Source organism: Enoplosus armatus, chromosome 23 (assembly GCF_043641665.1).
Source record: "Enoplosus armatus isolate fEnoArm2 chromosome 23, fEnoArm2.hap1, whole genome shotgun sequence".
Lineage (NCBI taxonomy): Eukaryota > Metazoa > Chordata > Actinopteri > Centrarchiformes > Enoplosidae > Enoplosus > Enoplosus armatus.
The window spans coordinates 5,705,565-5,729,515 of NC_092202.1; the positions used below are offsets into that span (position 1 = coordinate 5,705,565).

At 40.4% G+C, this 23,951-nt stretch overlaps 4 protein-coding genes and 1 long non-coding RNA gene across 7 annotated transcripts; 4 read left to right on the forward strand and 1 right to left on the reverse strand.

Annotated features, from left to right (window-relative positions):
* The first annotated feature begins 2,675 nt into the window (after window positions 1–2,675).
* On the forward strand, window positions 2,676–3,784 carry LOC139306344 (uncharacterized). Its single transcript, XR_011599436.1, has 3 exons — window positions 2,676–2,780; window positions 2,942–3,027; window positions 3,480–3,784. It is a non-coding gene; the product is annotated as an uncharacterized lncRNA (long non-coding RNA).
* A 750-nt stretch (window positions 3,785–4,534) lies between these two features.
* LOC139305943 (probable E3 ubiquitin-protein ligase RNF144A-A) lies at window positions 4,535–7,421 on the reverse strand. Of its 3 annotated transcripts, none has more exons than XM_070929892.1 (4): window positions 7,265–7,421; window positions 6,944–7,029; window positions 6,033–6,206; window positions 4,535–5,190 (listed from the first exon to the last, which is right to left on the reverse strand). In XM_070929892.1, the coding sequence occupies exons 1-4, from the start codon at window positions 7,353–7,355 to the stop codon at window positions 4,735–4,737; spliced, it is 807 nt and encodes a 268-aa protein (XP_070785993.1). In that variant the 5' UTR covers window positions 7,356–7,421; the 3' UTR covers window positions 4,535–4,734. The 3 variants fall into 3 exon arrangements, with proteins under 3 accessions (XP_070785993.1, XP_070785992.1, XP_070785994.1); XM_070929891.1 differs by having other exon boundaries at window positions 6,944–7,044; window positions 7,265–7,416; XM_070929893.1 differs by having other exon boundaries at window positions 6,944–7,151; window positions 7,265–7,338.
* Window positions 7,422–8,101: 680 nt separating this feature from the next.
* Window positions 8,102–9,341, forward strand: LOC139306095 (uncharacterized). Its single transcript, XM_070930057.1, has 2 exons — window positions 8,102–8,333; window positions 9,036–9,341. The coding sequence occupies exons 1-2, from the start codon at window positions 8,195–8,197 to the stop codon at window positions 9,167–9,169; spliced, it is 273 nt and encodes a 90-aa protein (XP_070786158.1). The 5' UTR covers window positions 8,102–8,194; the 3' UTR covers window positions 9,170–9,341.
* Window positions 9,342–10,056: 715 nt separating this feature from the next.
* Window positions 10,057–15,558, forward strand: LOC139306151 (uncharacterized). The gene is made up of 12 exons (XM_070930111.1): window positions 10,057–10,172; window positions 10,268–10,328; window positions 10,431–10,530; window positions 10,621–10,742; window positions 10,870–10,940; window positions 11,017–11,142; window positions 11,630–11,725; window positions 11,837–11,968; window positions 12,058–12,186; window positions 12,285–12,322; window positions 12,688–12,728; window positions 12,833–15,558. The coding sequence occupies exons 2-12, from the start codon at window positions 10,292–10,294 to the stop codon at window positions 14,710–14,712; spliced, it is 2,772 nt and encodes a 923-aa protein (XP_070786212.1). The 5' UTR covers window positions 10,057–10,172; window positions 10,268–10,291; the 3' UTR covers window positions 14,713–15,558.
* Window positions 15,559–16,974: 1,416 nt separating this feature from the next.
* Window positions 16,975–23,523, forward strand: oxa1l (OXA1L mitochondrial inner membrane protein). The gene is made up of 12 exons (XM_070929913.1): window positions 16,975–17,025; window positions 17,222–17,349; window positions 18,612–18,746; window positions 19,011–19,127; window positions 19,217–19,499; window positions 21,332–21,475; window positions 21,603–21,688; window positions 21,858–22,022; window positions 22,215–22,319; window positions 22,408–22,570; window positions 22,699–22,779; window positions 23,303–23,523. Exons 2-12 carry the CDS (start codon window positions 17,239–17,241, stop codon window positions 23,422–23,424), a joined length of 1,512 nt encoding a protein of 503 aa, XP_070786014.1. The 5' UTR covers window positions 16,975–17,025; window positions 17,222–17,238; the 3' UTR covers window positions 23,425–23,523.
* Window positions 23,524–23,951: the final 428 nt, after the last annotated feature.

Below are 23,951 nucleotides of genomic sequence, written 5' to 3' on the forward strand. Positions count from 1 at the left end.
ACACACAAAGCAGAACTCAACCTGACCTGTTTTATAAAAGTACAACAGGAAATTCAGTCACCTACATGCATCTGCAGTATTTGGGTAAATCATCAAATAGGTGCTCATGTATTTTTGTTACTAAAACTATGTTAATGAATGCATTTTTTAACTTTCGCTGGACAGAGAAAATGTCCCTAAAGCAGCCTTCAATGATCAGTGGTGGAAAGTAACTGAGGACATTTTCTCATATTGTACTTTGGTCCTGTTTTGAGATACTTATTATTTCTAATTTATGCTACTTTACACTTCTACTTCATGAAATGAATTGAATGCATTTTGCGTGAAAGCAGTTTAGTCCACATTGAGAGGGCCAACAGGGCCTGGTGAAAAGAGAGAGAAGCACTCTGGACATGTAAGATGTTAGCATCACGCCAAGAATTATTATTTCATTAGTTTGTGTTATCTTGGTCAGTCCACTATAATAGCTACAGTTTGTTTTGATTGTCATCATTTAAAATTCTTTGTGTCACTTGAAAGGCAGTGAAAAACTCACTGGACTGTTCTTTTGCTTTCGCTGTTTGTTTGCATTGCTACATGTTATTCTCTCCTGTTCCTTATTCCCACTCTATGTGTAATGATGAGCTAATATAGTTCATCATTACACATTATGTGAGAATTATTATTATTTATTCATTTTTCTACTTTCTAAATACTACTTTACTAAATACTGCAATACCCATGAGCCACCACTGCCATTGCCTGGCAGAGAAATGTTTATTGTTAAAACCTTTATTAGTGGGGTTACTTTTAATATTAAGATAATATGATTGGACTAACGCGCTAGGCTGTGAGGCTAAAAGATTACACCATGATTTGAATAATACAGACAGCATCATATGATACTGAAGCCTGGATTCATAAAGTGAGTCACATGACTTCCAATCAAGCGTTTTCTTGACGTCATTCATCATAATGCTTTTTGCATAAAGAGTCCAACAGACCTGTGAGCTTCATCAGTAACAGAGGAGGAGCTTTTGTTGACTTTAACTAAATGTGCCTGATGGTGTCAATGATATCAGTAGTGTTTCCTTTTAAAGCAGTACATCGACACACACACACACACACACACACACACACACAGTCCACAAAGCAGCAGGATGATGGAGAGGATCTTACTGGGTGTCTTGTATCTCTCAGGTCAGTGAATTATTTGATATTGTTGACGTCTTATTATTATTATTATTATTGTAAAACACTCGAATCTTGAAATAATAAATCAGGTGTTGTCCTCAATAATTCAGTGGTTAAATTGAAAAACGTGTTTCAAATGTATTTATTTTTGCACGGGGACCTTTGATGGTAACTTTTTAGTGTAAAAACGAGAATCTGCCAGCGGTGGAGGAAGTGTTCAGATCCTTTTCTTCAGTAAAAGCAATGTAGAAATACTCCATTACTAGTAAAAGTCCTACTTTTAAAATCCTTCTGAGGTAAAAGTACAAAAGTATCATGAGCAAAATGTACTTAAAGTACTTTTTGCTGTAGTAGCTGCTACTTAAAGTACTTTTTGCTGTAGTAGCTGCTCGAGGAGAAGCTCGTTTGAACTACTATCTATGCAGTTAGTTGCTTTCCACCACTGCAATCTGTAATCTCCTTGATCAGCATCTTTGGCCTCAGACCACCACACCACAACCCAGGAGAGGGTTACTACTAGCCACATTTCACTTCTCAGTCCCAAAGACTTCAAAAGATCTGGCAGAAATTTAGCCCACTTCTACAATGAGTTGGGCGTGATCAATTCATGGACAAATTCGTGCTTCATCCATACAGTCAGTGACCTGCCCACTAGCATTAAAGTTAATAAAGATCCTATCAGCCCATCAACAAATTGAAACAATTGAAACGTAATGTTAACAGACAGACTGTGTAACAAATAAAACACTTGTTCCCCTCACAGGCTGGAGCATCTCCTCGTGCCTTCTCCATCAGTACCACTATGTTGCTGATCCTATGACTTGGACTGAAGCTCAGACCTACTGTAGAGAGACATATACAGACCTGGCCACCATTGAAAACACTGAAAAAATGAACCAACTTATCAACACAGTGTCATCTGCCGGTCACAGGTCTGAGGTCTGGATTGGCCTGTACAGTAAAATCGACTGGAGGTGGTCAGACGGCTACAAAGGGAGAGGGGCTGATTATAGGAAGTGGAACAACTATAATGACAATGAACCAGACTTTGTCTCAGTTAATCAGTTCTGTGTGTGCGTTGGAAACGATGGAGGGTGGTGGGATGATGACTGCTCCTTGAAATATCCATTTATCTGCTACAGAGGTAAATATATAGCACGGCATATTTTGATCTGGGGGAAAGATTATTTTGAAATTCAGTATGCAAACTCAACAATTCCTTTTTTCTTTTTTTTTACAAACTCTGACTGTAGGAACACAGCTGGGTCCTGAGTTTGTTGTTGTGAATAAAATAATGAATTGGTCCAGTGCTCAGAAGTACTGCAGGGAGAACTTCATAGACCTGGCCACTGTGAGGAACGACACTGAGAACCAGGAGGTCCAGAACTTGGTGCCGAGAGGAAACTGGGCATGGATTGGTTTGTTCAGAGAACCTCACATTTACTGGTCTGATGGGAGTGGCTCCTCATTCAGATACTGGTACACAGGTTCACACCCAATTGGCTCGATGAGTGTTGTGTGTGGTGTTGCAGCTTTGCAGAGTTCAGGAAACTGGAGGCTTTTTCCCTGTGAAACTAGATTACCATTTGTCTGCTACAGCGTCCCTGGTGAGTAGTTTACTGTCCTTCAGTAGAAGAGAGAGTTTGCTGCATTACATTAGAATAACTGATGTTAAACTGTTCTCAAACACGGTGCTCATTTACATGTGAGTGTGATATCACAAAGGTAAATCCACAGCATGTTTTACTTCTCTGTGTCTACGCACCAGTAAGGAGGCAGGCTGTAAAGCTGAGGATAAAGGACTCCTCTGTGGATCTGAATGACCCTGCTGTGAAAGCAGACATGCTGAAAAAGGTGAGTATCTAAAATCCACCCTGAGACACTAACCCATTCATACACCCAGGATAGATGTAAAGTACTTAAAGACAAATTTGCATTTCTTTGCTTATTTGGCCTGCTCTGTGTTTTGCCACTACAGAGTTTATGTGACTGTAAAAACCACAGTTTGGCAGCTGCCTCAACAGAGAATGCAAAGCAGCCACAGCAATGAATACAGAAGAGTTATTATCATGGTTATCATGGTTTTATTGTGTCATCTCAAAATGACACAAAATCACTCCAGGGGTGGATATCGTCACCTAAATCCACCCTGAAATAACAGCATAACTTCTGGACCCTTTTCTTTTAGTTCTACTGTGTGTCTTTTTGGTGTCCCTGCGGATAGCGGGCAAAATAAAAGATAGCTTCCGACAAACAATATAGATTTGAGCAAATGTTTCAAAATGGCTGCCGCTTGTGTTTCCCAGTTCCAGGACAGACTGAAGGAGAAAGGAGTAAGTGGAGTCACCCTGAAGTGGAGAGAGCAGCCTGATGGGAAAGTCTTCCACAAGGAGGGAAAAAGTTCTCAGGAGAAAAACAAAAAAAAGACTGAGCTCTGAAACTGAAATACAACTGTACTTCGGCTTATCTGTAATCCATGGTGAATGTTGATTCTCTATCAATAATACATACAGTACACTATTATCACTGTGCGGAGCGCTGAACCAGAACCCTGAATACATCCTGTAGGCTGTCATAGAAGAGTTTTTGTCCCTCATCATCAATATTACTGTGTGAAGTGTGTTAATGAAATATACTTTTCTTCAAAATAAAACATATATATGAGATGTGGCTTCAGCTTTGAGTTTATAGTTTGTGAACCAGTCTGATAAAACCATATTTGCACATTTACATACAACAAACCTTTATACAAGACAGGAAAGACATGGTGGAGACGTGGGATCATAGTGAAATAGATGATAGTGTGAGCACACGTATTATTATGTGCCAAGTTCAGGTCCTTCTTTTGACATGTTCAAGTTTCCTCAGTTGTTAGTTTGGTCAGTAAGTTCCAGGTTTCATTCAATTAGGTCAGTTTCAGCTCTGGTCTTAATTCTGGGGTTTAAAATCTGTCATTTTCATGTTTATATGTTAAATGGTCTGTTGTTCCAATCCAATCCTAAAATCCAAGAAATATATTTAAAAAAACATATTTTTTTTGTTTGTGTTTGTTGGATATTAAACCACTTCTCCAGTCTTAAGACTTCTGTGTCATCATCGTTCAGTGTTATTTTGGGATTGACCTATAGATGGTGCTACAGCTCCTCCTGGGCCACTGCAAAATTGACTCAATATCAGGTTTTGTTTTGCATGAAAGGTCATACAGGTGTACACGTTTTACACTTCTAAACCTACGTAGGTGAAATTTACCAAAATTAGAATTCTATATTGCATGTGTTATTTAACTCTGTCCAACATACAGGAAAAGTATTCACATACATGCACCAGTTTGGGTAAGACATCAAGACATACACACTAAGTATTCATGTATAGAGAAACTTTATTAAGTGATACAGTGATTAATATGAAATATTAGTGAGCAGCGATCAATATAAGCCGACACTTTTGGCTTCAGGTGCAAGAAGAATCTTACAATGAAATCCAACAGGAAAAGTACAGTATAGTGAGAAAGAAGAAGGCTGTAAGCTACATCATGAGAAGTGAATGTGTGCAAATTCCCTCTTAGTTTCTGTGCCACACAGGTATGGAGGTTTGTCTGGGAGCCACACCGTCACTGCAGGCGTTGAAGTAAGTGCTCGTCTCCAAGCACTCGGGAGTGAGCTTCAGACACACAAAGCAGAACTCAACCTGACAGCGAGGACAGAGGATGTTCTTACAGCCCGTTTTGTCGTGCTCCACCTTCTGACCACAGGTGGGACAGGCCCGGATGGAGGGACAAGCGCCGACCCCTATCACCTCACGAAGGCTGGTAGTCTTGCAGTTCTTGAGAAGCTCGAGGTCGTGGTTGATGCAGCCGTCGTTGTCGCAGCGGTCAGAGCATGGAACTTTACCTTTCCACGGCTTCAAACACTGCCAGCAGAACTGGTAAAGTTTCTTCCTGTCTGCTGTGCAGATTGTGCACTGCACGCTGAGGTCAGTCAGGTCCTCTCTCTCCACACAGGTTTTGCACCCAGGACACTGATTAGAAAGGATGTGAGAAACATTAAAGGAATAGTTCAGCATTTTGGGAAATAAGCCTATTGGCTTTCTTGAAGAGAATTGGATGAGAATATTGATACCACTCTTGTATTTGGAGATCATTTTAGCTGAAGTTCAGGAGCAGATCACACCTGAAACACCCCTCTTCCCATCATGCATCTATAAACGCCTTCCTCATAGGGTCCCCTGGGTGTCTGTCATTACTCATACATTTCATATTCAATAAATAGTTAATTCACGTCTGATGGTGTGGTCCTTGCTAGTGAACTGTATGGTAAATATATAACTGGACCCAGCTGCCAGTTAGCTTAGCACAAAGACTGAAAGCAAGGAGAAACAGCTAGCCTGGCTCTGTACAAAGTAACCAGAATCTCCCAACCAGCACCTCTAAAGCTCACTAATTAACCCATGATATCACGTTTGTTTAATCCATACACAAACTGAAGCGTAAACTATTTCTCTTGCCAACCAACTGGTAAAATATACTCTTCAGTTATTGTATGGATTAAACAACCAAGATACAACATGTATATTGGCCAGCTTTAAAGGTGCTGGTAGGCAGATTTTTTTTGATGGAGCCAGACTAGCTACTTTCCTGTTTCCAGTCTTTGAGCTAAGCTAAGCTACCCAGCTTTGGCTCTAGCTAAATATCTGCCATGTAAACATATGAGAGTGGCATCACTCTTCTCACCGAACTCTTTGCAAGTAAGCGAATATTTAACTTTACGTTATTTCCGTTATCTGCATGATTGACGAATGTTATAGAAACAAACAATCTCTGCTGAACTCATAATCGAACCAGTTTGTACCGGGACACTCACTGTTTTGAATTCACAGTATTTTGTGGCAGCCAGTCGGGCGGTCCTCTCTTCAAAGTACTGCATCTCTTCAGTCGTCAGCACTGCCAGCCTGCGCACCTCTTGATAAGGCCACACTGCATCACACTTGGCCAAGGTGCCGTCCTTTAAAGCAGGGCACTTAAATGTGTACTGGCCCTGAAATTAAAAACAGACTATGTTATAATGCCAGTCGAAGATGTGGTGAACCTGTCTAGGGTTTCTTCAAAGACAACAGGAAGCTGAGCATCCCGTACATATAGACTTGCCATAACTGGCTTTGGCCTCTTGGGGGCTGCAGAAACAAGACCTATCAAGACATATCATGACCTTTTAAATTGATATTGTGAACTTTCCATTACATTATCAATAATTTGGAGTGGTGTTTGTGCAATATTCACTCTCTTTTAGCTCTGTTTTTGGTCTCCACCAACTCTTGAGGGAAACATCTGGCTCTTTAGCTGCTAAATGCTCCATTATGTTCACCAGCTAGTTGCTAACTGTGTCTGTCTCTGTAGTGTACAGTGTTTTTTTTTAGCTTTTTCACTGAAAACAGTTGCCTGCTGTGGCCGAAAACGACACTGAGAGTGAACCAAGATGGTACATTTACAGATGGACAGCTAAAAAAAGCTGAAACTTGCTGTAAAGCTCTGTAAACCAAGGGGAGCTGCAGATTTAGGTGGTAATTGAGTAATTTGTATTGTAAAATACCAATTATAGAAGCTTTAATAAAGGTTTAAGACGGAATAATAAATCAGCGTAACACTGTAGAGATGTAAGTGCTGCTTCTACTTCTTAATTGGCAAGAATGAAATAAATGATCTTAATGCCTTTCAGACAGTTTGGAAGAGTGGAAACACACCTCTGTGCCCTGTAAATGAAATGGTGGGACGTACCTGATCCAGCAGGCTGCGACACCACCCAGTGAGACTCTCCGGGGTGACGGCGTGACCGCAGGACATCTCTGCTCGGAGACACTCGTCTCCTTCCTCCGGGGCTGAGGAGCACATCAACAAGAGCAGACACTGAAGTCAGCCTCGCAGTCACATTTAGTGCCTTTCTCCTTTGGAGAAAAATGAATCTCCATCTGAATTCAAAGTGAAACTGAATACAAGCAATTCATTTAATTGACTTACTTAGGAACAAACATGAATTAAGGAGATCTTGCACAGTGTGACAATAAATTACTATTCAACCATATTTTATTTGGTGCTTACGTAGTGGATCCAGATCATCCGGTCTGTTGACGAACTTCAGAGTCGTGTCTCTGGGGTCGTATCGTTTCTCCTCCTGACTCTGAGTAGTCATCTTGTTTCAGACCAGCTCCTCTGTTCTCCGTCGACAAACTTATTCTCTGTCTGCACGCAGGCAACGAACTGCGTCACGATTTATTTTTTACTTTCAGTTTTCCCCGGGAATTACAATAAATCACGTGTATGCAGAGCGCCAGTTCTGCTCTGGCTTCCACGTCCACAACATCACTCTTTCTTCGGTTTAGCTTTGGTTTATGGTCTTATTGCACTATTGTTTGTTCTTGCATTGTTTTGAATTTGCAGATGAAACAACAGCAGCACTAATTGATCCATATTAATAGCTATTGTGATAAAATAGCTTAATGATTCTAATGTTTTTACACTATGATTGTTTCACGGCAGTATTTTAACACACACACACACACACTGCTTTGGCAGATGGCGAACACTGCTGGAGTATCAGGTGATTTCCAGTTACCAGCACCAGATTGCGAAATCTAATAAAGAAATGCATTCACACTTTGGATGTTTTAAACTACTATAAATGCTGCACAGGCATTGGTAAGTGATGAGGCTGTTTTATGGACGTGGCTGGATGTTGTTATTAAGTGTTTGAGTTCAGTCAGTTTCAAAAGTTCTGTGCTCCACCAAAACACCTCAACCTCAAAAACACAACAATACACTATAAAACTGCTTTTGTCGCTGAATGTACACAAGACAAGGAGCAGGAATCATAATAATAATAATAACAACTATTGTAAATAGAAAGTGAAAGTACCCCGGGCTATCTCTTACGTCAGATCACGTTGATGATCCTAAACAACACTCAGCGGCAGAACCGACAGCAGCACAGCAACTCACACACACACACACACACACACACACAGCACAAGAATGGGTAAAATCTTCCAGATCCTGCTGAGTGGACTAAGGGGAGAGAAGATGATGATCGACCTGTGCAACACGGAGGAGCAGATGAAGAGCATGACCGTGCTGCAGCTGAAGGAGAAGATAGCGCAGAGGCTTCCCGCGGGTAGGAGTCGTCATTAAGCTTGATGTGTTTATCGAAGGAGCTGAATGTAGCCTCTGAAATCGTGATGGCCCTGTACTGTTTTCAACTTTATCCTAGAAGGCATAGATTTGGTCATTTGGTGGAAAAGTACTCAGATTATTTTCAAACTAGTAATAACACTGAAGTACTACAAGTAAAAGTGCTGCGTTTAAAAGTATCAACAGTAAAACTACTCATTATGCAAAATGGCTTCCTTCAGTTGTTGTAGCTATGATATTATATCAGATTACTGGATTAGCCTGTTATTATTGATGTTTATATATATATGAGCAGCATTTTTTAATGTTAAATGTTTAATGAAGTTGGTTGAGATGAAGCTACTTTATATGCTGTTGGATTACTTAACCAATAACAATGGATTCTATTTTATAAACTGATGATGTGTTTTGTGTGTAAGATTTTAATCTGCTAATGAACTATAGTGACTACAGCTGTCAGATAAATGGAGTAAAAATGACCATTTAAAAAATGCACAGTACTTGAGTAAATGTACTTAGTTACTTTCCACCACATTCAAGTCTACAAGAAGCTGAGAAGTAACAGATTCCCAGTTTCAGGGTATATTTGAACTTGACCTAAAAAGTGATATATCTCTTTGGCTTTTCATGACTATGATCCTGTTAATCTCTGTCTCTCTGTGTTTATGTGTGTGTGTGTGTATAGGTCAGGAGGCTCTGCGGCTGATCTTCACAGACAAAATGCTGGAAGAAGACTCCAAGCTGCTGTCTGACTATGGAATCCAGCACATGTCCGTCATCCACATGGTGATGACGCTTCCTGGAGGACTGACCGCTTGACAGAGACCATCCCCTCCTGTTGTCTCCACTGCTGCTGCTTCATCTCATGAGGACTCCTGATACTGTTCTCAAATTTGTAAAGCTTTAGTGTGTGGGCTGTTTTATTATCAATATTAATATTTCCATGTTGCCTCTTGAGATGTTTAAATAATCTGTTTTTGTGGTATAAAATAAAAACAAATTCTCTTTATTGCCTCATCTTTGATTACTTGTGCACATATTAGGAAGTCTACACTAAAGCCTGCACTGGGCAGGGCATCAAATACAGGCAGAAAGTCTTTCTGACAAATGATGTATATCCTGCATTAGGTAGGTTCTCTGAGTGATGAACGGGTCCTCCATGGGTCCCTGCAAACGCCCTAGCGGTCTACAACAAAATTAAGGAACATAAAGCTCCTTAAAGTGGCTAATTTGTTTTATTTTAAATCACATTAAGTTGAATAACACTACATCAGCAATAGGCTACACATCTTTCCATGCTGGAGTATGTAAATTCATTTTTACAAATATCAAAATTCACTCCTAGCGTGGTATGCCTTTAAGGATTTTGTAATATCCAAAAAGTTAAGAACTCTTAGGTTAAGTTAGTTAAGTCTTAAGTGGTGTATGCTTCCAGATATGATCCAGAAATAGGAAATGTGTCACTTCTCACCCTATAAGATAGTGTTGTTTTGTTGCCATTCATGTCCTCCTGTAAAGCTCCTGCATCAAATATCTTATACCAAACTTCTTATTAGTGGCCGAACTACAACAAAGGAAACGCGTTTTGGTAGCTTGGTAACAATATTCAATTTTCTTGTTAGTCATGTGATCTGTTAACAAAACAAACATTTCTTACACACCCTGAACGCGTCATTCCAGCAGATGTGGCGAGAAATGAAAGAGAAAGTTGTGTTGTGCAGATTGATAGAGAGGCTGTTGGTGTGAGTCGACAGTAAACAAGGAGAAGAACCTGTTTTCTTACAGACTGTCTTGAGAGTGTGAATCTTACAACTGAAGGCAGGTTCGTAGTTTTTCTGCATTTGTGTTCGTTTCCAAAACAACATTAGAGACTGATTTACTGTCAACAACTGATTGTCAACTGCTAATCCTTTGCAGCGGACAACTGAAAAAGGAATTAAAATGAATTACTTTTGTCGATATTTTTCCAGCAATACAGGTAAGAAATGCGTGCTGTGGGGGCAGTTTATCATTCACAGTCATGGTATGAAGACAGTTCTGCAATTTACAAGCATTGTTAACAACTTCCTCCTGTCAACAGTCCAGTACCATGGCTTGGTGAACCAAGGAGCGACATGTTACCTGAACAGTGTGCTGCAGGCGCTGTTCATGACTAAAGACTTCAGGGAAGCTGTGCAAAGGTTTGTTTGAAAGTCCAACTTCCTGTCATATAATTTTAATTTAATTGAGGCTACAGTGTGCCTCATGACCATGTCTTAACTTTGTTTTAGGCACACCTGTGAAAATCCTGACACTGACTGCATTGATCGTCATCTTGCAACCTTGTTTGGTGACTTAAAAGAACAAAAAGCATACACCCATAACATCACAAGGAAGCTGGGCATCAAGAGAGGTAGCACACAGAGCAAACCTGTGAACCAAACCTACTACTGTATTTGGGAAATTTAATCAGTTTGCATTAAGGTTACATGGAGTAGTATCTCTATTTTGTTTGTTTGTTCTGCTCTTCCCCTCCTCAGTGGGTGAACAGCGTGATGCTGCTGAGTACTTTGAGAAGATTTTAAACCTGACCAGTCCTGACGCGTCGCAGGTAAAGACATCATCACTATCGAAGGGAATCTGTTTATAATACTTGCTTATCATTCTCTGTATGTGTGTGCTTTCAGATCTTCCACGGACTGTCGACACACAAGACCATATGCTCTGCATGTTGTAAAGAGGCCGGCACCGATGGGCCGTTTTGGCATCTTCCTCTTGCATTGGTGCATTCCAACAGTGAAGACTATAGCGTGGTAAGAATCTGACAACCTGCAAACTTCAAAGCATTTTTCTGTTGCCAGGAGATATCTAGTAAATAACATTTTGGTCAGAAATCTCATCACAATAGTAATAATAATACATTTTATTCAGAGAGAGATTTCACTTTACATAAGTTAAAATGGTCATAAAAACCAACATGCCAAAAACATAAACCATACATTAAAAGCAGGGAGGTTATTCAGTCTGTTTTTGATGCTCTCCATTCATCACTTCTTAATCATAGACTTGTTTTAAATGATGATAGGCCCAAGTACATCGCATTCTCCACATCCACCAGTGTCTCTGACTATACTGCCATTAAAACATTTAAATGATACTCATGATAATCACTTGTAAAGCTATTTTTCAGTCAGCTTTTATGTCACTTGATGTTTTTTTTATGATTTATTATCTTTGAATCACTTTTTATTAATTCTGTGTATTGCTTGATTGTTGGTTGCCTGGCTTTGGTTTTATTAGGTGAATGGCATTGAGGAGTATTTCAGAGCTTCATACTTGAGTGGAGAAAACCAGATGTATTGTGACCAGTGTGATGCCAAATCTGATGCTACTATTGTGAGTAATGAGAAAACATGAACTGATTGGTCTAGATTAACGATTTTGAAATTACATTATTAAAAGATCATGGTGTTATAAGTGCATTATAACATGGTAATTTTCATTTAGAAATGTGTCATAACGAAGCATCCAGAGGTTTTGATGCTGCTGCTGAAGAGGTTTGAGTTTGACTACAGTTACATGACTTATGTCAAGAACAACTGCAGTGTGGATGTTCCCTGCACCCTACAGATACCAGAGGTATAAATACAGTATATTTTAGTATTTTATCGTAACACATTTCTTTTTCATTCCTGATCTTAGTGTCATTTTTTTCCATTGATGATCAGAATCAGACATATGAACTGTATGCGGTTGTGGAGCACTTTGGAGATCTTCGCTGTGGACATTACACTGTGACAATCAAGTCCCAGGATGATGAGAGATGGTACAGCTTCAATGATGACTGGGTCACATTGGTGAGACTGATCACTTTAACTCCAGTGTTGTTGTTACATATTACAGTGCAAAAAAACAGATTCATCATGTTCTGTTTTGTTATTCTTTTCACCAACAGCTTGATCACCAGCCAGTCCAGCAGGATAACTTTATGAAGTAAGTTTTCTTCTTTTTATCCCCAGCCTACATTGGCAATTATTTGTTAATTGAGTTTTCTTATGAGAATATCCACAAGTTCACTTGAATATACCACATAAGCATGTTGAAGGACTGTATTACATCATGCTGTAACCACAACTGCAGATTGTTTCTCTTCAACCCAATCTCTTACCCCAGTGATGAGCAAAAAAAACAATACAAATATATATAAAACCTACATACATCCTTGCCTATGCATGCACCAAAGCACCCTTCTATACATTCACAGTGTCTGCAGACAAAAAAGCACCCTAAAGTAATCATTTTTGCATTTAGCTGTATTTGAAAATGACCTTACTTTCTTTTTACATCTCTCTTATTAGATCTGGCAGTCCTTATCTTCTTTTTTACAGGAAAAACAATGGTAAGATGTCAAACATTTTAATTATACTCACTGATCTGTACTGTGAACAACTGTTTCAGATTGTTTGCCACTTTGTCTGAATTTGTTTTATACCTGCTTTCCAGTACACGCTGCAGATACTTGTACTCAGGACTTGAGGGAGGTGTCTCCTCCTGGAGGCTTCCCACCTGCTACCAGTAATATTTATGATGAGCGTCACGAGGCTGGAAAGATGAGAGAGAGAGAGGAGGTTGAGGAGGCAGCAGAAGCAGGTAATGACACTGCGGTGGATGTTTCCATTGAAACAGGCATTGGAGACATGAAGTGTAGAGGTGTGGGGCTACCAATGGAGGATCAGGACAATGGAGTTTATGCCAGGCAGATCATACCATACAATCATCATGAGAATAACGTGAAAATAATAACAGATGAAGAGGACATGAGGGGAAATGCAGAGGCTGATGACCAAGCAGAAAAGAGAGAAAACATATCTAGAGAACCTGAAGAGAGTGTCGAGGATCAGGATGATGACAGTGGAAGACAAGATGATGTTAGACAGAACAGACCACAGGAGGGTCTGGAGGGTGATGACATACACAACACATCATGTAACGATCACAATCATAAACAGGAAGTCAGCAACATGCATGCAAGACAAGAATATTCTGAACAAGTCTGTGTGGACATGCAGAGAGAGGAGGAAAAGATGGTAATGGATGTTAAGATGGCAGGTGATGAACAGTCAGAAAGGAGACGAAAAGCTTCAACAGAATACCTCAACAGGGATGCAGAGCATCAGGACAATGAAGGGTTAGCTGATGTCAGACAGGACATGAATGAAGATCAGCAGAGTACACAGAAAACTGGACAAGATTATGACCTTATGCCTGTTAGTGTGGACAAACAGGGAGACGAGGAGAGGATGAAAATAGATGTTAAGGTCGACGTGGAAGGAAAAGCTGGAGCTGATGAACAGGCATCGGGAGGAGGAAAGCGCTTGACAGTATATCAACTTTCTTATCATGAGAGTCAGGTCAATGGAAGGGTTGGTGATAGTAGACAGAACATGCCAAAAGATGATCAGAGGAGTAAACAGGGAAGCAGTAGCAGGTATGAAGGACATGAGGAACAGAGAGAGGCGAGGAGTGATGTTAAGGGAGACAAGGAACAAAAGAGAGGAGATGCTAAACATGAACAAAGGAAAGGAACATCAGAGAGACAACACATTGGTCAGGATGTAGAGGATCAGAACAATGGAGGATTAGATGATATTGGACCTAACCAATCAGAGCAGAACATAATTGATGTTGGTGTGGTGAAACAAGCCAAAGAGCAGGAAAATAAAAGAGAAGAACATATTCAAAACAGTGCAGATTCTTCTCCTAGACAAGCAGGATTGGCAGGTAGCAGAAGACCGACAGAGAACCAGGGAGTTGGCAGTGTTGAAAAGACGAGACAGAGGGATTCTCAACCAAAAGCAAGAACTGAATTTAAGGAAGATACAATGGAAGGAAGACGCGGTCCAGAACAGTCAAGACCATGTCAGGTGAAGATAACTGAGGTGGAATTTAAGGACGGTATTCAGAGAAGCAGCGAGACAAAGTACATAGGCAAGCAAACAGTACAAAAAACCTCACAAGACATCGTTAAGAGTGAGGTCGAAAATAATGAAGGAAATGCTAAAAGAAAATCTGATGCAAAAACAGATGCAATGGTCCGTTTGCCAGATAGTGTTAGAAATTTAACACTGAGTGAGTCAACTTTGCAAGAGCCACAGAAACATAGAGCCAAAAGAGTCAATGAAAATGAGACAAACAGTGCAACTTATTCAAATCACAAAAAAAAGCCCAAATTCTCTGACACACAAGAGCAGACTACTGAAATGAAACATGCAACAGAAAAAAGACCTAAGACGAAAAACAAATTGAAGCTTCGCTTTGACTCATGGAGGACACACAGAAAAGAAAAAAGCAAACAGAATAAAACTACTGGATGTTTTTTCTAAAAGCCAGAAAAACACAAAGCAGACTTCAGAGTCGGATTAATGCATACTTGGCCCAGAATAACACAAATTGTTATTTTACTAGACTGCATGTCATTGTGGCGAGCCACGAGATCACACTTTTAGTTCTTAATTGATGCTTATTGATACTTAGTAATATTGCAATCTACTTGCCAGAAGTCAGTTTGCAACCAGGCAGTATGGACAGTACTGTAATACTGAGTATTTTCACTTCACTCTCATGGGTTAATGCCGTTTGAGTTCAGTCTACATTGTTTCTGTGTAAAGAGCAGCAAAAGGTTTAATGAGGGAGAGGGTTGTTTTAGATTAAATGCAGATTTATTGCATCAGTCTGTCATAGAAGGTAACACAATGGAAATTGACTTCGATTTAATCACATTCACAGACTGAATGATCATCCAATTTTTGTCTTTTTGATGCTCTTTTCTCTTCAAATGTACAATTTGTACAGTTGAAGCTGCGTATTGACTTATTACATTGTATTGTCAAAATGTTTTTTGTTAAATTGTTGAGTGATATATTAATAGATGGCACTGAATGTAACATCTAATATGATTTCAGACAAGAGAGTGTGTGAGGAAACTAAATTCAAATGTAAATCTTTGTGTGGGTATTTTGAATCTGTTTAATGTGTTTTCTTATTTTACTGTTAAGTACTATTTTAATCAGTTTGGCTCTCTGGTGTTGTTTTCCCGAAAAGCATGCTACACTTATGGCAGTGACCACTGCCTAATGTCACTTTGAACCAAACTATTGTTGTCATTTACCTTTGTGTCATTCGTACGGTTCTGGTGGTGATTTCATAATAAAAAGAGAAAATGAAATAAATGCTTGGACACACACTGTTTTTGTGGAAAGTCATGTGTTATGATGGCAGGAGAGATTACCTGACATAATCCTGTATAGGCTTGTACTGTAAAACAGTCAGTGACGTATATGACACCTTCTTTTATTAGACCCTCAAGGAAAAACTTCCAGAAACTCCTTTAATGGGAAAAAAAGCAAAAACAAACAAACAAAAAAAAACATTGTGTCATTGTATGAACAGATGAATGTTACTTGTCCCTCTTAATAATCACCACAATTGTTGCTTTTGGGAGTCTGGTATTGACAACCCCAATCTGTGTTTTTTATCTTCGTCCTACTGGTTTAGCCTCAACTGAGATCACGTCATGTATGCTTTAAAAGACACTTTGTACCAGGAAACATATCTCTGAGATATACCTGCCTCTAACCCAGACACCTGGGAGTCAGAGAGAAGCTGAGAATATCTGAAAGGATCACGCAGAAAGCCTCTGCCCTGCCTTAAATGAAGCAGTCAGATTCAGTCAGATACTTTCAATCTGTCACACATTTGCAGGAATTCATGTTACATCTGAACAGTCTATATAATGAGTAATTTCAACTGGGGGGTTCAGATGTGTTGAGGTTGCCATTACATACTAATTGCTCCATATTGATTACCATGCTAATATACTATTAAATGCCATAAATAAACTTGTTGTTAAGGGATAAGTGGTGCATGATATCTGAGCAGCTATCACACAAACAAGTATGTGGACAAGCTGGTAATAAGTATAATTCTGATAAGAGGCCATAGCTGCTGCCAAACCACCAAAAATTCCCCCACAGTCTTTTATCTCCTGCATGTTTTTAACAAAGAAAAAAAAACACACCCAATGACACACACAAATCCCCTGCTTTCACTTTTCATCTCAGTTGTTTGATGTTGATATTGGCTGTGTAGCCATGACTCCTGAATGTGAATATGAATGTACAGTTAATGCGTTATGAGTTTTATATGTATTAATTTATTGAGAATTCATCTGTCGCTGCCTTCTGGCATTTGTAGAAATATGCATCCCCAGTAAAAACTCCATGTCAGTTTGGTATTGTAGGATAATGTTTTATCCAACTGTATGTTAAGTAATCATATAGTAATAATTAGGTAATGATGCATTTGCACCCAAACTAGTAGCACTACTTTACAGAAGAAAATTAAAAGATTCACCAGGCCTGCTTCACTTAACTCACATTTCAAAGGCAGCCTGGTCTTTTATTTCAAGATGACAACATTAGCAAAGCAAATCTTTCATGTAAAGCTTGAGGCCACTGATCTCCGAACAGCCATATGAAAACATTGAATAGAGCATTTTAGTGGGTGTGTCGTCAAATGAAAGAGAAAGTATATCAGTGTTTATTTTCAAGGCAGACTGCTTGCTGGGTAAGTACTTACACAACAATGCAAAAACAACTTTCCATCTATCTGTGAAAATGTCTAACTTCCAGCTGAAGGTGAGTTCATACCTTTTGAGTCACTGTAAAGACAGTGAAGTCACTGAAATACAGGCAAATATAAAGTGTATCATATTTGAACAGAATGACACTATAGATGCACTGTTTACCCTAATTAACAAACACAAACATGAACACTAAACATAGGCGGATGTTGCAAACAGCCAGGAAAATTGACTCCTTACGCTTTCCGTAGCAGGTTAATTTCCCAACATGGCTGCCATCAGGAGCGGGGTGACTCCGGGTTGCCTAGCAAGATGTTTTCTGAGACAGACTGGAAAACCGAGCCAGGGCAGCCCCCCACATTCGGACATTTGGAACCACGTAGGTCTTCTTTACAGTTTCATATCTGGCACTTGGTCCCTGCTTCTGATACAAAGACGCAAACAGCGACTTTGCCCGGCTAACTCGCTAGCCGGCAAGCATCCTCGCTGCGCAGTTATGAGTGCATGCCTTCTGTGTGACTTTGACAGTAACAGCCTTTCATGTGAAGACAAGAGTTCTCCGGTATTCAGTATATCTGTTAAATCACCCGGTTTTTAAATAAGAACAACATGGGCGGTTTAGCGAGAAGCATTTAAATGCGTGCTGGAGACCACCAGGAGTTTTTTGGTATTATTGAAGCGTACCTACATCTGTGTGGCTCCTCAGGCTAGCTAGGCTCTGTTAGCAGCTGCTAGCTAATATGTCAACAACTACTGTAACATTTCTCCTATAGGAAAGATACTGGGGCTGTTGCTCTCCCATTAACTTAGCTTTGGTTTAAGGGTTTAAACCTAAACTAGCTAACCTGTGGTTTAGTCTAAACCCAGCTACTGTGTCCTGTAGAAATCAGCTAAATGCCACTAGAGGTCACTGTTTAGAGGTTTAACTTAAACCTGCTGCACACCTGGTTTATCTGACATTTATGTAATACAGTTTAGTTAAAGGGTAGATTTCTACAGCTCAGATCATTGAATTAGTTTCTAAAAGTTTAAAATTTTCATCATGTATGACACTGTGAAGGCAGCACTGTTACAAGCGTCAAACCAATGTAATATTGTGCAATAACATTTAAAAGAGTCACATCTGCCTCAAATCATTTTTGACACAAGAAAGAGGATAATCTGACAAATTTAAGAGCTCAATTTATAGCAACAGCGTTTTTTAATTATTGCACCACTTCAAGTTCAGTCAGTGTGATAGGTTTGTCAGTAATGTAAGCAGGCGAATCACCTGTGAATTGTTCTGTTATCTATCTATCTTATCACATAAAACAAAAATTCATAGATGTATTGTAGGACATGTTCCCACTGCAGAGCTGCTACTGCATTGATTATTGATACTGCAATAACTTACTTAAGTTATTTTTGTGCAAAATGTTCTACTATATGATTTACATTTGCATGTAAGTATAGTGTAATAAAATGTGTAACCGAATAGCATAGCCTTTTTGCTTGAAAACATGATTAATTGATTATCAAAGTATTTGTCTATTAATTTGTGTGATGTGACACAGCAACAGCCCTCATATGTGTCATCAGGTTGTTGTTTATTATGTAAACTGTGCGTCTTGCTGACACTCTGTCCTTCTGGTTCACAAACAGCGGTTGCTCCAGAAGTCCCATCTTCACACAGTGTTTGAATGTCGCAGTCCTGCCGCCAGGACTCTGCTGGGCCGCAGACAGCATGGGAAGTTCCTCTGGGTGAACGCCGTGGCTGTCAGACACAACAGCTCACAGGTGAGTTGGCATCTCCTCTGGATTTCAATTCAATTCAAGTTCACGTGGAAGTTGAACTGCATTACCCAAAGAAGCTAAGAGCTGAAATACATTGCTAGAAAAGATGGAAACTAAACTGTTATTATTATTATTGTTATTGTTAATGGTTGAAATATATCAAAGTGAATTGAATCATGTTGTGGCCAGAATTTGAGATTTTATGATTTTGAATGAATCATTACACCTGTACCATGTTGATATTAATATTAGTATTGATGTTGACAGATCCCACCTGAGGATGGGATCATGGCAGCTCCGGTGGTGGAAGCTTCCGACGGCCTTCCAGTCTCTCTGCCCGCTGACCCTACCCCCATCATCGCCGCACAGCCCATCACTGAGCAGGTGGCTGAGACTACATCTGAAATGAAATCCTTTATTTTAGGCCTTCAGTTACCTTCTAACTCAAAGTCCATTTTCATTGATATTTTCAGATCCCAGTTGAAACGGTTTCCATGGCAGTACCAGTAGTTGACATCTCTCCTCCTCCAGTCTTGGGTTCCTCCGCTGACCCCACCCCTGTTTTAACGCAGCCGGTCTTTGAGCAGATGGCTGATGCTGCACCGACTGCAGTGGAGGTCCTGCAGGCTGCGAATACGGAAGTCGGTTTAGCAGAACTGGGATTGGCTGGCAACACGCCAGTGGGGCTGATCCAGAACTTGTTAGAGTTCATGCACGTGGATCTTGGTTTGCCCTGGTGGGGGGCCATTGTTGTAGGTAAGCAAAAAAGAAACTACAAATCAATATGTCAACATCCAGGCATTCAGGGAAAGTAGTCAGGGCAGGTTACAGTGCATCCGGAAAGTATTCACAGCGCTTCACTTTTTCCACATTTTGTTATGTTGCAGCCTTATACCAAAATGGATTAAATTCATTTTTTCCCTCAAAATTCTACACACAACACCCCATAATGACAACGTGAAAAAACTTTATTTGAGATTTTTGCAAATTTATTAAAATTAAAAAACCTGAGAAATCACATGTACATAAGTATTCACAGCCTTTGCTCAATACTTTGTTGATGCACCTTTGGCAGCAATTACAGCCTCAAGTCTTTTTGAATATGATGCCACAAGCTTGGCACACCTATCTTTGGGCAGTTTCACCCATTCCTCTTTGCAGCACCTCTCAAGCTCCATCAGGTTGGATGGGAAGCGTCGGTGCACAGCCATTTTCAGATCTCTCCAGAGATGTTCAATCGGATTCAAGTCTGGGCTCTGGCTGGGCCACTCAAGGACATTCACAGAGTTGTCCTGAAGCCACTCCTTTGATATCTTGGCTGTGTGCTTAGGGTCGTTGTCCTGCTGAAAGATAAACCGTCGCCCCAGTCTGAGGTCAAGAGCGCTCTGGAGCAGGTTTTCATCCAGGATGTCTCTGTACTTTGCTGCATTCATCTTTCCCTCTATCCTGACTAGTCTCCCAGTTCCTGCCGCTGAAAAACATCCCCACAGCATGATGCTGCCACCACCATGCTTCACTGTAGGGATGGTATTGGCCTGGTGATGAGCGGTGCCTGGTTTCCTCCAAACGTGACGCCTGGCATTCACACCAAAGAGTTCAATCTTTGTCTCATCAGACCAGAGAATTTTGTTTCTCATGGTCTGAGAGTCCTTCAGGTGCCTTTTGGCAAACTCCAGGCGGGCTGCTATGTGCCTTTTACTAAGGAGTGGCTTCCGTCTGGCCACTCTACCATACAGGCCTGATTGGTGGATTGTTGCAGAGATGGTTGTCCTTCTGGAAGGTTCTCCTCTCTCCACAGAGGAACTCTGGAGCTCTGACAGAGTGACCATCGGGTTCTTGGTCACCTCCCTGACTAAGGCCCTTCTCCCCCGATTACTCAGTTTAGATGGCCGGCCAGCTCTAGGAAGAGTCCTGGTGGTTCCGAACTTCTTCCACTTACGGATGATGGAGGCCACTGTGCTCATTGGGACCTTCAAAGCAGCAGAAATTTTTCTGTAACCTTCCCCAGATTTGTGCCTCGAGACAATCCTGTCTCGGCGGTCTACAGACAATTCCTTTGACTTCATGCTTGGTTTGTGCTCTGACATGCACTGTCAACTGTGGGACCTTATATAGACAGGTGTGTGCCTTTCCAAATCATGTCCAATCAACTGAATTTACCACAGGTGGACTCCAATTAAGCTGCAGAAACATCTCAAGGATGATCAGTGGAAACAGGATGCACCTGAGCTCAATTTTGAGCTTCATGGCAAAGGCTGTGAATACTTATGTACATGTGATTTCTTAGTTTTTTATTTTTAATAAATTTGCAAAAATTTCAAAAAAACTTTTTTCACATTGTCATTATGGGGTGTTGTGTGTAGAATTTTGAGGAAAAAAATTAATTTAATCCATTTTGGAATAAGGGTGTAACATAACAAAATGTGGAAAAAGTGAAGCGCCGTGAATACTTTCCGGATGCACTGTATATCAGTATTTAAGGTTGATACTTTCCTTGAGTCTCAAACAATGTCTACTGAATTTCCCGTGTCCTTACTCATCCTCTTCTTCCTCCTTCCTGTTTCTGTTAACCCCTCACCCTCGTTTAGGAACCGTGTTGGCTCGTCTGGCTGTGTTTCCAGTCATAGTGAAGGGCCAGAGGGAGGCAGCCAAGCTAAACAACGTTCTGCCTGAGATGACCAAACTCACTACCAGGATGAATGAGGCCAAACAGAGTGGAAACAAATTTGATTGTAAATTTTGCTCATTTTTCTTTGTTGCATTTGTCTTTTTCAGTCGCAATTTAGATGATGTTAATTATGTTTATTTTACGTGTATGTGTGCTTGTAAAAATCACGAGCTGTTGTTTTCATGTCACAGTTGCCAAAGCCTACTCTGACCTGAACTTGTTCCAGAAGAAGCATGATGTGAATCCTCTCCGTGGCTTCCTAATTCCTGTGGTGCAGGTCAGTTTACCTCTTTATACTGGTTTTCCTGTTAAATTGTACTGGGCTGTGACACCATTACATTAACTCTGTGTTTTTTGCTTTAATCTAATCATCAGTCTCAACAAAGTATGCATCTAATTTATCTAAGCAAAACTGAAAGAAATGTTACACTACTGCCCCCCCCCAGGCACCAGTCTTTGTCTCTTTCTTCATCGCACTGAGGAAGATGGCCTATCTGCCGGTGCCCAGCTTGCAGACAGGAGGCATGCTCTGGTTTGCAGACCTGACAGCAGCAGATCCTTTTTATATCCTGCCTTTGGCTGTCACTGGAACCATGTTCTTCATCCTGGAGGTCAGCTACTATTCCGTAGAGTAATGGCAACCTTGTTAACCCTAACCTGTATTTTTTCAACCCTCTTTCAATGTCAGCCAGAATAAACAATTATGAGACTAAAAGGACTGACAGAGTTGGTGATAGGTGGTGTTATGAATTTAATCGCTCTTTTCCTTAATAATCACCACATTGTCGCCTTTTCTCTTGTAGTTGGGTGCAGAGTCCGGTATCGACAACCCCAATCTGCGAGCCATGAAGACGGTGTTCAGGATCATGCCCTTTGTCATCCTCCCCCTCACTATCAACTTCCCCACGGTTAGTCTGTCATTCACTCGCATCAGTTTGAGTCCTAGGTTTTGTACAGTTAGTATCTAAAATCCTTTTCTTCTCGAACAAACCTCAGGCTGTGTTTACCTACTGGCTGACCTCCAACTGCTTCTCCTTGGGTCAAGTCGCCCTGCTCAGACACCCGTTGGTCAGAGATAAGTTGAGGATCCCAGAGAGGATCAAACACCCGGCCTCCGCCCTGCCCCAAAGTGACGGCCTCATCGAAAGCATGAAGAAGGGTTGGTGTCTAAACGTACACCCAATAGATTAGGACTTAAGGACATTTGCTAGATTAGTATTAATGTTAAGATATAGAGAAATGGCAGCACTGAATATTTCTGTTTTTGTCCGTGTTGTAACTCTCCAGGCTGGAAAAACGCTCAGCTGGCCCAACAGCTGGAAGAGAGAGAGAGGAGAATCAAAAATCACCTGGACCTCGCTGCTAAAGGTCAGCCTCACCACTGCTTCATCTGCTTCACATAGACAGATATTTCAGCTGCTGGACTTGTTTCTAGATGAGAATAAAGGATGAAATAAAGTGGAAGTTGGACAGGTGGGAAAAAATGTGGCATTATGCAAATGTCATGGTTGGTTAAAATGGTCACAATAAATGATATTATCTCAATAATTATTCATTGCATTAAAATCATTGACTAATGTTTTTAACTAAATAATGTTTATGAAATAAGTTTTCTCTACAGTACAATAGTGTAATTAACAGTAGACTTTGTCACAACTTGACATAGAAATTGTCCTCACCCTCTTGTGACTACAGCCAGTTATTGCAAAACTAAGCAAGTGGAACAGTGTTTATATAATGAAAGTACACATCCTGAAGGCCAGATGGAGCCGTTAGCATGACGTTATGTGTTAGCTTTGAAATTATGTGTATGTGTCTGTGAATGTGTTTATAATGAACAGTACACCAAGGTTAGCACTTCTTAAATTTGTGCCTCCGTTCCTCTCTGTAGGTCCACTGAGGCAGACTTTTACCCACAATCCCCTCCAGCAGAACCCACCCTTGTCTGCAGCATCAGCTAAAGACAAGCCAGCTGCTGGAAAGGCGAGGCCATGGAAGGACACTATTGGATGATCAGACAGTATAATGATTTATGTACATATTTATGGATGGAAGAGAAGACAGGGTGGGAAAGGGTTGTTATTATGTATTATTCTAATTAAAATGTAAAATCTGCCTCAAAACAACCACTTTGGTGTGTATATTGTTGTTTTTGAATACGCAACACATTAATCCACTTTCCCAGAAACAGAATGAAAGACATGCGTCGATTTCTGTTGTCAACAAGTCATTTTATTATAAATACGTGTTTGCAGCTCAACTGTCTCAAACTCTTTTACATTTAACAGCTCATGTTTGAGTCAGACACTGCAGAAGAAAATTAGTCCATTTGTGTAAAAATAGCCCTTCACTAGACCTCGCAGCTGACGGTATGAAACCTTTCATGAACTTTATCCACGTTAGTGAATGTGGAAACATTCTAGTGTCTTTTACTGCCTGATGTTCTTTGTGCAAATAATATTAATAATAATAATAATAATGATACCAAGGCTGTGTCTATGGTCAGCAGTGCTTTTAGTTTCAAAGATGTTCTCCCGTCC